A 12,557-nucleotide genomic window follows, 5' to 3' on the forward strand; every position below is an offset into this window, starting at 1 on the left:
TTCCTCCGCGCAGACCTGCCGACCTTTGGGGAGGTTTGGGCGCCTCCCCAAACGTCCCCAAACCTCGGCAGGTCTCCGTTCCTGTTTGGGGAGGTTTGGGCGCCTCCCCAAACCTTCCCCAAACCTCGGCAGGTCTCCGTTCCTCCGCGCAGACCTGCCGACGTTTGGGGAGGTTTGGGCGCCTCCCCAAACGTCCCCAAACCTCGGCAGGTCTCCGTTCCTCCGCGCAGACCTGCCGACCTTTGGGGAGGTTTGGGCGCCTCCCCAAACGTCCCCAAACCTCGGCAGGTCTCCGTTCCTGTTTGGGGAGCTTTGGGCGCCTCCCCAAACCTCGGCAGGTCTCCGTTCCTCCGCGCAGACCTGCCGACCTTTGGGGAGGTTTGGGCGCCTCCCCAAACCTCCCCAAACCTCGGCAGGTCTCCGTTCCTGTTTGGGGAGGTTTGGGCGCCTCCCCAAACCTCGGCAGGTCTCCGTTCCTGTTTGGGGAGGCGCCCAAACCTCCCCAAACAGGAACGGAGACCTGCCGAGGTTTGGGGAGGTTTGGGGAGGCGCCCAAACCTCCCCAAACAGGAACGGAGACCTGGGGAGGTTTGGGGAGGCGCCCAAACCTTCCCAAACGTCGGCAGGTCTGCGCGGAGGAACGGAGACCTGCCGAGGTTTGGGGAGGCGCCCAAACCTCCCCAAAGGTCGGCAGGAGGAACGGAGACCTGCCGAGGTTTGGGGAGGTTTGGGGAGGCGCCCAAACCTCCCCAAAGGTCGGCAGGAGGAACGGAGACCTGCCGAGGTTTGGGGAGGTTTGGGGAGGCGCCCAAACCTCCCCAAAGGTCGGCAGGAGGAACGGAGACCTGCCGAGGTTTGGGGAGGTTTGGGGAGGCGCCCAAACCTCCCCAAACGTCGGCAGGTCTGCGCGGAGGAACGGAGACCTGCCGAGGTTTGGGGAGACGCCCAAACCTCCCCAAACGTCGGCAAGTCTCCGTTCCTCCGCGCCCTGCCTGCCTGCTTCTTTCCGCTGCGGAAAGAAGCAGGCAGGCAAGGCGCGGAGTTTGGGGAGGTGCGCGCGCACCTCCCCAAACCTCCCCAAACTTCGGCAGGTCTCGGACGGCGGTGGCTTGGGAGAGGTGCGGGCGATCCCGGAAGCACCAAAGCCTCGGCCGCGCACAAGTCCTCGGTAAGTTTTTTTTGTTGACTGGAGTATAAGCCGAAGTGGAATTTTTCAGCCCAAAAAGTGGGCTGAAAAATTCGGCTTATACTCAAGTATATACGGTACATATTCTAGTACCTGATTATGGAAGCTAAGCAAGATTAAGCCTGGTTAATACATAGACGGGAAACTGTCTGGTAATAATAGATAGTAGTTGTCACATTCATCTCAGATGGGAATGATCCATGGTGGTTAAGGTGTTAATAGTTTTTTCAAAAAGTATCTATATAGTTAACTAACTCAAATATATTTTCTATAAACAAATGTATTCTGTTTCTTACATTCTTTTATTACTTATCCATTTTTCCCTCACTAAATAGCGCAGCACAGAAACTGTTTAGTGTGGTATTTTAATTGCTTGTTTAAAACAGTTTAAAAATTTACAATTTATTTTTTAGTTCTTCAATAGAACAAGGAAGTCTTAAAACAAATCAAGACTATTTTTGATGTTATTGGGAATAACATATTTAATAATTTAAAAAAAATCTTAGGGCTGGAATCATATTTGCAGAAGTGTGCCTGAGATGAACATAGTATCTAATTTTGAAGATTTGGATTATTTTATATCAATTTTGTCAAACGTAATTTTTTTCCCTTATTGTGACATGAAAAAAAATGTCCTATTGATTATTTCTTTGGCAGAAATATTTATCTCTTTGGAAGGAAAAATATCGCACTTGATTTGGAATCATTTTTACCTTAAGCATAACATAGTGAAATAATATTTATTTCAATTCTTTCAGTATGCAAACAAAAATGGAATGCTTTCCTGATCATATATTTCTTTCTGTTTCTGTATCGCTGTTCTTTTCTAAAATGTGTAATTTCTCATTGGCAGGCAGATTGTGGAAGTCAGAGCTTACAAGCAGTTCCAAATGCTGCTAATGGCAAGATGAGAACTAAGCCCCTCATCCCTGAGATGTGCTTTACTACCACTGGCTGTAGCACAGATGTCAATCTCTCTACCCCATATCTGGAGGAAGATGGGACCAGTATTCTGATCACATGCAACCACTGTCAGGTCCGGGTCCATGCCAGTGAGTACTGTATAATTTAGGTCTGATTGTCCATTTACTCCCCAAATAAAATATTACTATTTACCCTTCCACTTTCCCATAGGGAGCAATGTAAGTATGGGCAGCTTATGCCTGGTTATTTTTTTACCTGTAAGGAAGACCACAGAAAAAAGTTAAGGAATTGCACTTTAATGTCCACCCGATTCATATGAAAATATCTGAAAATACCATGGGTGAAGACTACAATTAAAGTGCAATAAACACAAGATATGTCCTTCCAGATACAGTGGTACTTCAGTACTCAACACTAATTGGTTCCAGGAGGCGCAGTGAGTACCAAAACTGATGAGTACCAAACAATTTTTCCCCACAAGGAATAATGTAGTAAGTCACAAGGCAACTGACAACGACAAGTTCTAGCTTTTGCGTTGAGCGCCAAACAAATGATGGGTACTGGGACAAAAATTTGGTGTCAAAATGTGTTACCAAATTTGATGACTTTCAACGCAGTTGAGTACCGAGGTACCACTGTATTTTTCATGCTATGTGAAGATTAAGATGCTGTCACTGGAAAACTAGCCCATAATAGAAGTAAACAGAGGGGAAAATCTCATTGGAATGCCAGTTACAAAGCAGCTTGGATGAGTTCCTTTCCTAATGCTTTGGATATCACTAATACTTTAAAGCAGTAAAAGAAATTCAAAGACCCAAAACACTGTAATAATAGTTAATGTCTGGAGTTAATTTATAATAACAATTTTTTTTTCTGTTGTAAAGTTCACTGAATTGACAGGGCCCAGAGACAGATTTGACCCATCGTGACCATTTTTATGGCTTGAGGTTTGAAATTTCTTTTTTAAATGAGAGATCAGGTTATGGATAGATCAGTATTGCTTTTTTGTTAGTATGTTTCAAGTGGATGGTATAACGCTTAAGGTGATATTCTGTACTATTGTTTCTTTGGGTCTTCCAAGACTGGTCAAATTTATTTTGTGGATATAAATTCATTATTAATATTTGTTAAAATAAAATGGGATATGAAAATTGAAACATTGCTGATTTTTATTGCTTAGCCTACAAACCTTCTATTTTTATTTTTATTATAGGTTGTTATGGAGTAGCCCCAGAGAAGGCAACTGAAGACTGGAAATGTTCTAGATGCAAAGCCAATGCTTTAGAAGAGGTGTGTCAGTGTCTACTAAAATTCTTTTGTTTTCATACATGAGCAGCATTGGAAAGTTTGCAGTTGTGAGATAGTTATTGAAATAGATTTATTTGTATGAAAGAATTTCATTAAAATAGAAGAGCTAGCTTCTGATACGACTTTACTTCATGGAATATTTTAAACGAATAGTGTGGTTGATTATTAAATGTATTCATCAGTATCCCAGAATCTAGTCCTGGGATACCAAAACCTCTTCAAGCTGGCTTAATTAGCAATCCCTACTGGAGGTAGCTTCCCTGAATCAAACAATTACGCAGATATTGAGATTACATTTTATTTTTAAAAAAATGTTTATCATTGTTTTAGACACTTTAGGGAATGGAATACTACTAGGAGATAATATTTTGCAAGTATATTTGGCTCATTTGGTGCAGACATTGATGTGCAACTCTGCTGTCATGCATGATTGGTGAAGTATCACCTTGCTAGATAGGATAGAATAGGCTTTTCAACAATCATCAAGACATGTCCTACATCACTTCCGCATAGTTGTGGATAGTTTTCTGCTATGTGAGTCCCTAACAGACTTAATAAAATGCATTCTACCTAGCACTAGCCTTTCGTTTCCTATAGAACTAGTTTAGTTTCTTCTATGAGATCTTCTGTAAGACAAAAACAATTAATGCACAGAATAATTATTTAACTTGTATAGTTGTCATTGCAGAATATTTATGTATTTCAGAAAAATAGTATAAAATGTAGTGCTATAATAGTACAGTATTAATTGGTGTGATTTCAATAACGTGAAAGCCAGCTTGGTCTCGTGCTTAAGACACCAGGCTAGAAAACCAGAGTCCATGAGTTCTAGTCCTACCTTAGCTATGAAAGCCATCTAGGTCACTTTGGGGCAGTCACTTTCTTTCAGCCCAACTCACCTCACAAGGTAGTTCTTGTGGGGAAAATAAGAGGAGGAAGGTGTGTTGGATATGTCTGCTGAGTAGAACTATGTAAAAATAATAAAAGCAGGACACAAATACGAACAAATAAGTAAATGTGATTTTCTTTTGTCTTATCAGGATTGCTGCTTATGCTCACTTCGTGGAGGTGCACTTCAAAAAGCCAACGATAACAAGTGAGTTTTTGTGATAATTAAGTATGGAAGACCCCTGGACTAATAGACATCAACTCATAATAAGCAAAAATTTAGTGATGTTCCCCTGATCAGATGCAATGCTAGTTGTGTAAAGTGTTGCATTCATCTGAGATGTTTTGCAATGCCTACTGTTGCAAGCAAAAATCCCCTCCTCAGATACTTAAAGCAACCACGTTCTATGTAGTTTTCATAAACTGCTGCAAAGACTGTGTGCATAGACAGCCACATTGCCGAAAGTCTATTATCTGTTCATGCATACAGCCTTCCAGAGTATGTGGCTGTTTTTGTGCTGAATGTTTTTGCAAAGCACTTTTTTCAAATGCTTTATGCAGCTGTATTGAGAGTGGGGGAGGTCATATTGTTCATAAGTTTACTTTTTGAGCTGTTTTACCAATATCAGTTTTGGTTATTCATATCCTGCAGCCAATTTTTAATAAACATTTACTAAATACTTAAGTAGACTTCTGAATTTTCTCAGGTGGGTACATGTTATGTGTGCTGTGGCAGTTCTGGAGGCCAAATTTATAAACATTGCCCAACGTAGTCCAGTTGATGTCAGCAAAATCCCACTGCAACGCTTCCGACTGGTAAGAAAATAAACAGTACTTTGAATTCATTCATACATGTTTATTCTATGCGTTTATGAGATTCTTAAATCAGAACCCGGAGAACATAGGAAAAATCTTTTCAGATTAGATAATTTTTGATAACGCAAGTGGTGGAATTTTGGATGATTGTATATAGCTTTTACCAACTTGTTCCCATTCAAAAGTATTGGACAAAAGACTGTGGGGACAAAGGTCATGGTGCCCCAAAATTATGGAAGTTGGAGCCCAGCATATCTGGAAGGTGAGAGATTCAGAAAAGTCGTATGCAGTATAATAAGGAGTGTAACTTAACTTGTAGGTTTGAGTACTTGTACATTAATAGCTTAGAGCACATGGCCTGTCTGTACAATAATTCAGTAAAGAAGGCCAGTGTTATTTATCCCATTGCATGGTTTCATTATGCATGGCAAAAATAGTCATAAAGTGACACTTCACCCTATATAACTTTCTGGATAGCTTCTTCCAACAGTTTCATATAGATGTTAAATAACACAGGATAGGACAAAGCCTCTCCCGTTATGTAAAGGAAAATGAAATTACAAAAACATCCAGGGCCTTGATTTTACCCAATGTATGTGCTGTAATATACTATGAACAAAAGGAAGCATACAGAGGCTTCCCATATATAGTCATATATTTTAGTATATGAGTAAAGACAATTCCTACAAGACTCTACAGGGAAATGTAATTACATATTGTGTAATTGTGTAGTAACCAAATAGCATGCATTTTTTCTTCCTCATAAGATTGTACAGTAGTAGTATTCATTTTAAACAAAATACCTGACCATTGAAGCAGATTGTAAGTACTATTGAAATACACAGGGAATGCAGGTTTGTCAGATTTCCTGAAAATAAAAACTCATGTCGTAGTTCGTGACTTCAGTGCCTGATAACCAATCTGCATCTGAATTGGACAGGCCTGTGTGTCTTTTGGTGTCTTAAGCATCTGATACCTTTGGAACTTTACCTTGATTGAAGTGCTAAACTTGTCTCTTCATAGAAATGTGTCTTCTGCAAGAAGAGAAGGAAGAGAATCGCTGGTTGTTGCGTGCAGTGCTCTCATGGCCGCTGTCCTACATCTTTCCATGTCAGCTGCGCCCAGGCAGCTGGAGTCATGATGCAGCCAGACGACTGGCCGTTTGTAGTCTTCATTACCTGCTTTCGACATAAAATTCCATCTCAAGCAGAAGTAAGTAAATAGAGACTTAATATTCGGTTCAGTTTTTGACCTAAGTACAATATTACTATTACTTAATCAATAGTAAGCCAGTGGAAAGATAATAGTAAAAGTGTTCAGGAGGCCGCACATACACACTATATAATGGAAATGCTTGCTTTGTACCTTATATTAAAACGTTTGCTCAAAGCATCTCCTAGTCTTGTTGCTCTTATTAATATTACTGAACCTTCTATTTATACCTTCATTAAAAGTTGATGGTATATAGTTTGCATTAGCAATAAAAATATAAAGACATAATAAAAATCTTTAAAAGCTTTGCCAAAGAGATGTAAAAACAATCTTTCCGTGCTTTCCAGATAATGCATAGGAAGCATTTGCATTTCCACAACCTTCAAAGTATTCCATGTTGTTAAACCAAGTTTTATATTCTGAATATAACATTGATTATAGCTCTTTTGTTCCTTTAGCGTGCTAAGGCCAGTCTACAGGATCTTGCTGTGGGGCAGCCTGTGATAAGCAAGCACAAGAATGGACGTTTCTATCAGTGTGAAGTGATCAATCTGACGAAGGAAACATTTTATGAGGTCAACTTTGACGATGGCTCCTTCAGTGATAACTTATATCCAGAAGATATTGTGGTATGCTTTGCAGTAAAAAAATTATTGCACCAGAAAATATACAGTTCTAGGAAACATAAAGTCCCCGATTGCTGAAGTGGGTCAAATCTCTAAAGCATCCGGACAATACTTTTGAGCTGCATAATGCAAAGCTAAATATAGCATAGATTATTTGATTCCTAAATTAGCAATCTCTTCCCTTTCTCCTTCCCTCTCTTTCATTAGAGAAAAAAATAATTCCAGATGAAGATTCTATTCTGTTGTCAGATCTTTACTTGTTTTATGTTCATACAAATATCTATATAATAAATGAGTAGTTGCAGAACAAGGATAGTTTTGTATATCTTGTAATCTATTCAGGACAGGAATATTCTGATTATAAGATAAAATTGCAACTAACTCCTGATGTTAACAGAATTGTACTTGGTAAAAATCAGACACTTTTCTGCTCTCCTCATTGCCATGTATCAGCTCAATTGGCAAGCTTCTCCAGTGTCCATTATTTTGGACAATGTTTCTTCTGTTTGCTATTCAAGTAGATGATTATATTTCTCAAACTTTATCCAACATGGACAGAGTCGAGATTGCCTCCAGCTTGGTCCTCCACCTCCAGGAGAAGTTGTTCAAGTGAGATGGACAGATGGCCAGGTCTATGGAGCTACATTTGTGGCTTCTCATGTCATCCAGATGTACCAGGTAAGTAAGAGGAATGAGATCGATCTTCTCATTTTCTCTCTTTTTAACTCTGTAGGTTGGGAGTTCTGACATCCCTGAAGGTTGTATTCTGGCCTGCCATGAACAAGATAACATATAATTGGACTGTTCCAAAAGATACATTGATTGATATATCGACATTTGTGTAAAGCGATGTTAATTCTCATGCATTATAGTTGTGGCTATATAAACTAGTTTCTAGATATTCTCTTCTGTTATTAGCAGCTGATCTGACAACCTCTTTCATGATGTAGACGAAATTGCATGTCAGTTGGCTGGGATCTTGCTCCAGAAAAACATTCTGTATTGAATTGCATGACAGAGAGATAGTAATTGATGCCTATATTTATCTGACAGCCACCTGATTGATCTGATTCTAGGTGGAGTTTGAAGATGGATCCCAGCTGATGGCAAAAAGGGATGATGTGTACACACTTGATGAAGAACTTCCTAAAAGAGTCAAGTCAAGGCTGGTAAGTCAAAACAGTAGATTTTGATTCGTGAAATTCTTCTCGCACAAGAGAGCATCAGTTCCCACGTAGGAAACTGATCTTTGAGTATTAGACATTTCTTCTGTCACTGGGACACTTCCAGGTGCATCAAAGATATAATAAAATTATTAAACTGAAGGTCCCAAAAGTCTTTTCAAAGGAAAGGAAAAATAGATTTTCAGAATATTGTTTGTTGAGCTCATTATTGAACTCTGCAAATTTGCAGATTAACGGTAAACAACCACTTGGAGCCTCAGGACTTGAGGTGCATCTATATTACGTACTCTACTTTAAACTGGATAATTAGAGTCCCCAAATCTACCCTCTGTTGTTTTCCAGTAAAAATTTTTATTATGCATGAGGAAAATTGTGAAGAATCATTATCACTTATCTCCTCTAGTCCAGTTTTCTCCATTGTCCTTTTAACATTTCTTGTCCTTACTTGATTTGCAGTCTGTTGCCTCTGACATGCGCTTCACAGAGATCTTCACAGAGAAAGAAGTCAAACAAGAGAGAAAAAGACAGAGGGTGATCAACTCGCGCTATCGTGAGGATTACATTGAGCCTGCACTGTACCGGGCCATTATGGAGTAGTAGCTTGCAGCAGGATTGCAGTGACCACCCCAAAATGGATTCTAGCACAGCAGAAGCCAAACAGACAGTCTTCATATCCCACTTTTTTAAGAAGAAAAAGAAATGAGATAAGCTTATCTGACTCTGTAGCACCTTGAACATACAGATTTCGCTTTACTGGCAAACTCCAAGGCTCCAACTCCAACTCATTTGGGAGCACATCTTTGAGTTCATGAAGCATTTGGTTCATACCAGCTCGATGACTTCGCCGTTAGCTGTGAGTTTCTTCATTCAATACAAGCTGTTCTTTGACAGAAGGATAACTTTCCATTACCATCCAAGGAGTAGCCCAGATAGTCGCAGTGCTAAAAATGACGTTCCCCATTTTTCCTGGATTAAATGTCTATTTCTGGGGGAAATTCTGAGCTCATCCTGCCTGCAGAAAGCTGGTGATGTTACTGGTGCTTGACAATGGATTCCTTTTTATATTTATAACCCTGTTTTTTGTCATGAGCACGCTTCTTTTTTTTTTTAAGCATCGCCTCTCTGAGCTGAAGAATGGAGAGTGAAATTTATTAGCTCTCTTTATTCCCAACTTCTTGAACCTTTGAAGCTTTTGTCCCTATTTTATATTCAGAGACTTATTTACTCATATATTTAATTGTTATAATTTGTACCTATGTAATAGGAAAAGGTTTTGAGCCATTCAGCGCTGTGCATTCCTCAGGCAAGAGAATCCTGGGAAATATCCTCGATTAAGGCAATAAGGACTACAAGGATTCCCATTCCTGTGTGGCTTGGAATGACCACAAATTGGGCCCAGGTTTGCAACCAGATTGCCTGAGAAAATGAGCATTCTTTCATCTCACTGGCAATGACCCCAAATTGTGGGGTATTTGAATCCAGTTTGAATATTCATTAAATTATGTCAGAGGTCAGCATTATTGGTATTTCTACTTGGAAGCTTTGCACTGTTTTTGCCCAAACCTATATAGGTAAGACTAATAGAAGGGCTCATGTATATTTAGATTTATCTTTTGTGGGACAGAAAAAAGGAAGCTGAAGGTACATTTTCAAGAGGTGTCTCATTTCTTGTTGTGCAGTCACTGGAGACAATTTTTATCCAGATATATTGCAAGAAAAAGTGCAAAGCTACTTCTCCATTTATAAACATGCTCTTGTAGATTCTATGTCTACAGTATCTGGAACATGCCCCTATCATCTAATCTTGGAAGATAAATGTGCTCATGTTTACTAGAGGCTCCAGGAAAGACTGTAGCATTCCTTCCCTGTTTATCTTGCTGCATAAAGTTCATACAACAGATTATGGCAAGAATTGATATAGGTAGCCCTATATTTACATCCGTTCATTTAAAAGTGGTTCAGAGTTATTGACAGCTTCAGAAAAAGTGACTTGCAAACTCTTCTCAAAGTTACAACTGTTGCAGTACACCCCCCCCCCAGTCAGGTGATCACAATCCAGGCGCTTGACAGTCGATACACACGTGGGATGCAGTTGCAGCATCTTGCGGTCACATGAAGACTGCGATTTGTGATCTTCCAACAAGCAAAGTCAATTGGGAACCAGGTTAACTGTGATTCATTTAATGACCACATGTTTCACTTAATGACCATGGTAAAAATGGTTGTGAAATCAGGTCCAGTCACATGATTCATTTTATGAGTGCACCAACTTACAACAGAAATTCCAGTCCTAATTGTGATTGTAAGTTGACTACCTATAGATACAAAATTCTTCAAAGTTCAGGTGAACAAAATCTCAAAGACTTTTCTGTCTGTCTCTCCCTTTATTATGTAGGATCCTGAATGCATTTGGAGGAAACCTAGAAGAAGTGGAGAGATTTCAGTGTGCAGTATTGATCTCTTTTCTGTATTACTTTAGAATTTAAAGCTGTATTACTATAGAGATTGGCTCTCTTCATAAGCACAATATATATAAATATAGACAAAGGAGCAACTTTTGAAATATTTGCAGTTGGACACTGCCTCTCAAGTTGGAAGTAAGATTGGTAATTATAGAGCACATGAGAATATCTTATGGCTCTCAGTTGCTTCCTTTTAAAAACTGTTATGTCTCCAGTCTCTTTTTGGGCCTTGAATAGATGTCTCCCTAGTATTTATTTAAATGGTTTGTGCTATCTAGCAAGATGGGCAGCCTTTTCTTCTTGGCCCTTGTGTATTAAGCAAAAGTCATTCTCTATATTAGTATTCTTTTGGGTTCCCCAGGAATGTTTTTAGTACGAAACAGATATCCCCCTCTCTTATCTTAACCTGGAGGTTACTGCTGTCCCAGATATAATAGGTTTTTCTATATCAATATTAAAACTGAATCATGATGCCAAAGGTTCATTAAACAGGCTTAGGGACTTTTTCTTAAATTGTTCTCTGCTTTCAGATTGAAAATAAACTAGATAATATGTATCAATGGATTTAAAAAATAGTTTTGAACTGTAGCTTGAGCTGTTGTTCAAAATCTTTCTGAATTTTTTAAAATGAACCCACCTCATAAATATGTCTTGAGTATACCTACAAATTGGTTTAATTCACTTCAAAATCTAGAAGATGATTTCACAGGATTTTAATATGCTTATAATTGAGCAGGCAGCGAGAATTCTTAAGAGCCCTTCTGATCATTATATCCTATTTTATTCTTAATGTGTCTGTTGCTCTCATCCAGTCAAACTGCAGTTGTTTTATTTTAAATCACTGTAATAAAATTGTTGAATAATTTTATAAGTTTGACACATAATTGGGATAAACTTCTTCCTATTGATGGTTTAACAAGCTTTTGAAAATATAAGCACCATTTTCTTAGTTTGTCCCCAGTATTTAATATATGCACACACCTCTGTATAAAGTTGCAGCAGGCTTTATATGTACAGAAAAGAACAAGATGAAATATGTGATCCAAACATGATCTGTTATTCCTTGAAGACAGACTCCAATAATTTCTGACCTGTTGGACGTTGTGCTGGTTTTAGGATGCCAGTGTGAGATATATACAAGATAGGCAGCTTTATGTATTGTTTTTCTGATCTAGTAATATAATTTTGGACTAGACTCAACTGATTAAATCTAAAACACTTTAACACTAAAAGCCTGAGTGTCTTCAGTTTCCTTGAACATTTGTCCTAGGTTCTTTTTTTAGCAAGTTACATCTATTCAGTCTTTGTTTAACCAGCTATCTGCCCCAAGTCAGGAATTATTCTAGCTTTTCTTCAGTGATTAACTATTCTAGCTTTTGTTTAGCTAAAATAAAATATTACCATAAGTGTTCATACTTGGATGTGTATTTGGAAGTTCATTAGATTTAGGCTCACAGCTCCTGATCAAGGGAATAAAAATGGGAAGTGGAACTCTTAAGAAGAGAGTATATGGAATGAAGATAAGTAAAATGAGAGAAAGTAACCTCTCCCTTTCTCCTTGTGGAATGTGATGTGGCAGAATAAATTAGTGGCAAAATACAAGATGCAAGAATTCATAGGTCTATATTTTTAAAAATATCTAATTTGTACATTATTACTATTTTATTATTACATTTTTATATTCCCCTTTTTATATATAAACATATATATATATATATTATCTAAGCTTATATATAAAAAGATACATAATTCTTGTTTTATAATTCAAACATACATAATTCTTGTGGCTCCTATTTTCCCACAACAAAACCCCTGTGATGCAAACTGGACTGAGAGAGTAACTGGCCCAAAGTCATCCAACCAGGTTTTCCTGCCTAAGGTAGGATTAGAACTCATGGTCTTCTGGTTTTTAGGCCCACATCTTAAACCACTACACCTAACTCATTTTCAG

General features: G+C 38.6%; 1 protein-coding gene across 4 annotated transcripts in view; it reads left to right on the forward strand.

Moving 5' to 3' along the window:
- Nucleotides 1–12,021, forward strand: part of KDM4A (lysine demethylase 4A) — a 28,389-nt gene extending 16,368 nt beyond the window's left edge. Inside the window, exons 14-23 of one of the 4 annotated variants that reach the window (XR_014492303.1) lie at nucleotides 2,040–2,238; nucleotides 3,324–3,400; nucleotides 4,459–4,514; nucleotides 5,014–5,122; nucleotides 6,146–6,334; nucleotides 6,793–6,963; nucleotides 7,519–7,638; nucleotides 8,037–8,129; nucleotides 8,601–10,446; nucleotides 10,540–12,021. Coding sequence is in view for 1 of the 4 variants with exons in the window: in XM_083361104.1 (XP_083217230.1) it covers nucleotides 2,040–2,238; nucleotides 3,324–3,400; nucleotides 4,459–4,514; nucleotides 5,014–5,122; nucleotides 6,146–6,334; nucleotides 6,793–6,963; nucleotides 7,519–7,638; nucleotides 8,037–8,129; nucleotides 8,601–8,741 (1,155 nt within the window). In the remaining 3 variants the exon portion in view is untranslated. Of the gene's footprint in view, nucleotides 1–2,039; nucleotides 2,239–3,323; nucleotides 3,401–4,458; nucleotides 4,515–5,013; nucleotides 5,123–6,145; nucleotides 6,335–6,792; nucleotides 6,964–7,518; nucleotides 7,639–8,036; nucleotides 8,130–8,600 lie in introns of all 4 variants that reach the window. The other 3 variants (XR_014492304.1, XR_014492305.1, XM_083361104.1) reach the window with 3 other exon arrangements.
- Nucleotides 12,022–12,557: the final 536 nt, after the last annotated feature.

The sequence above is a fragment of the Vipera ursinii genome (assembly GCF_947247035.1).
Source record: "Vipera ursinii genome assembly, chromosome: 3".
NCBI classification, from domain to species: Eukaryota; Metazoa; Chordata; class Lepidosauria; order Squamata; family Viperidae; genus Vipera; species Vipera ursinii.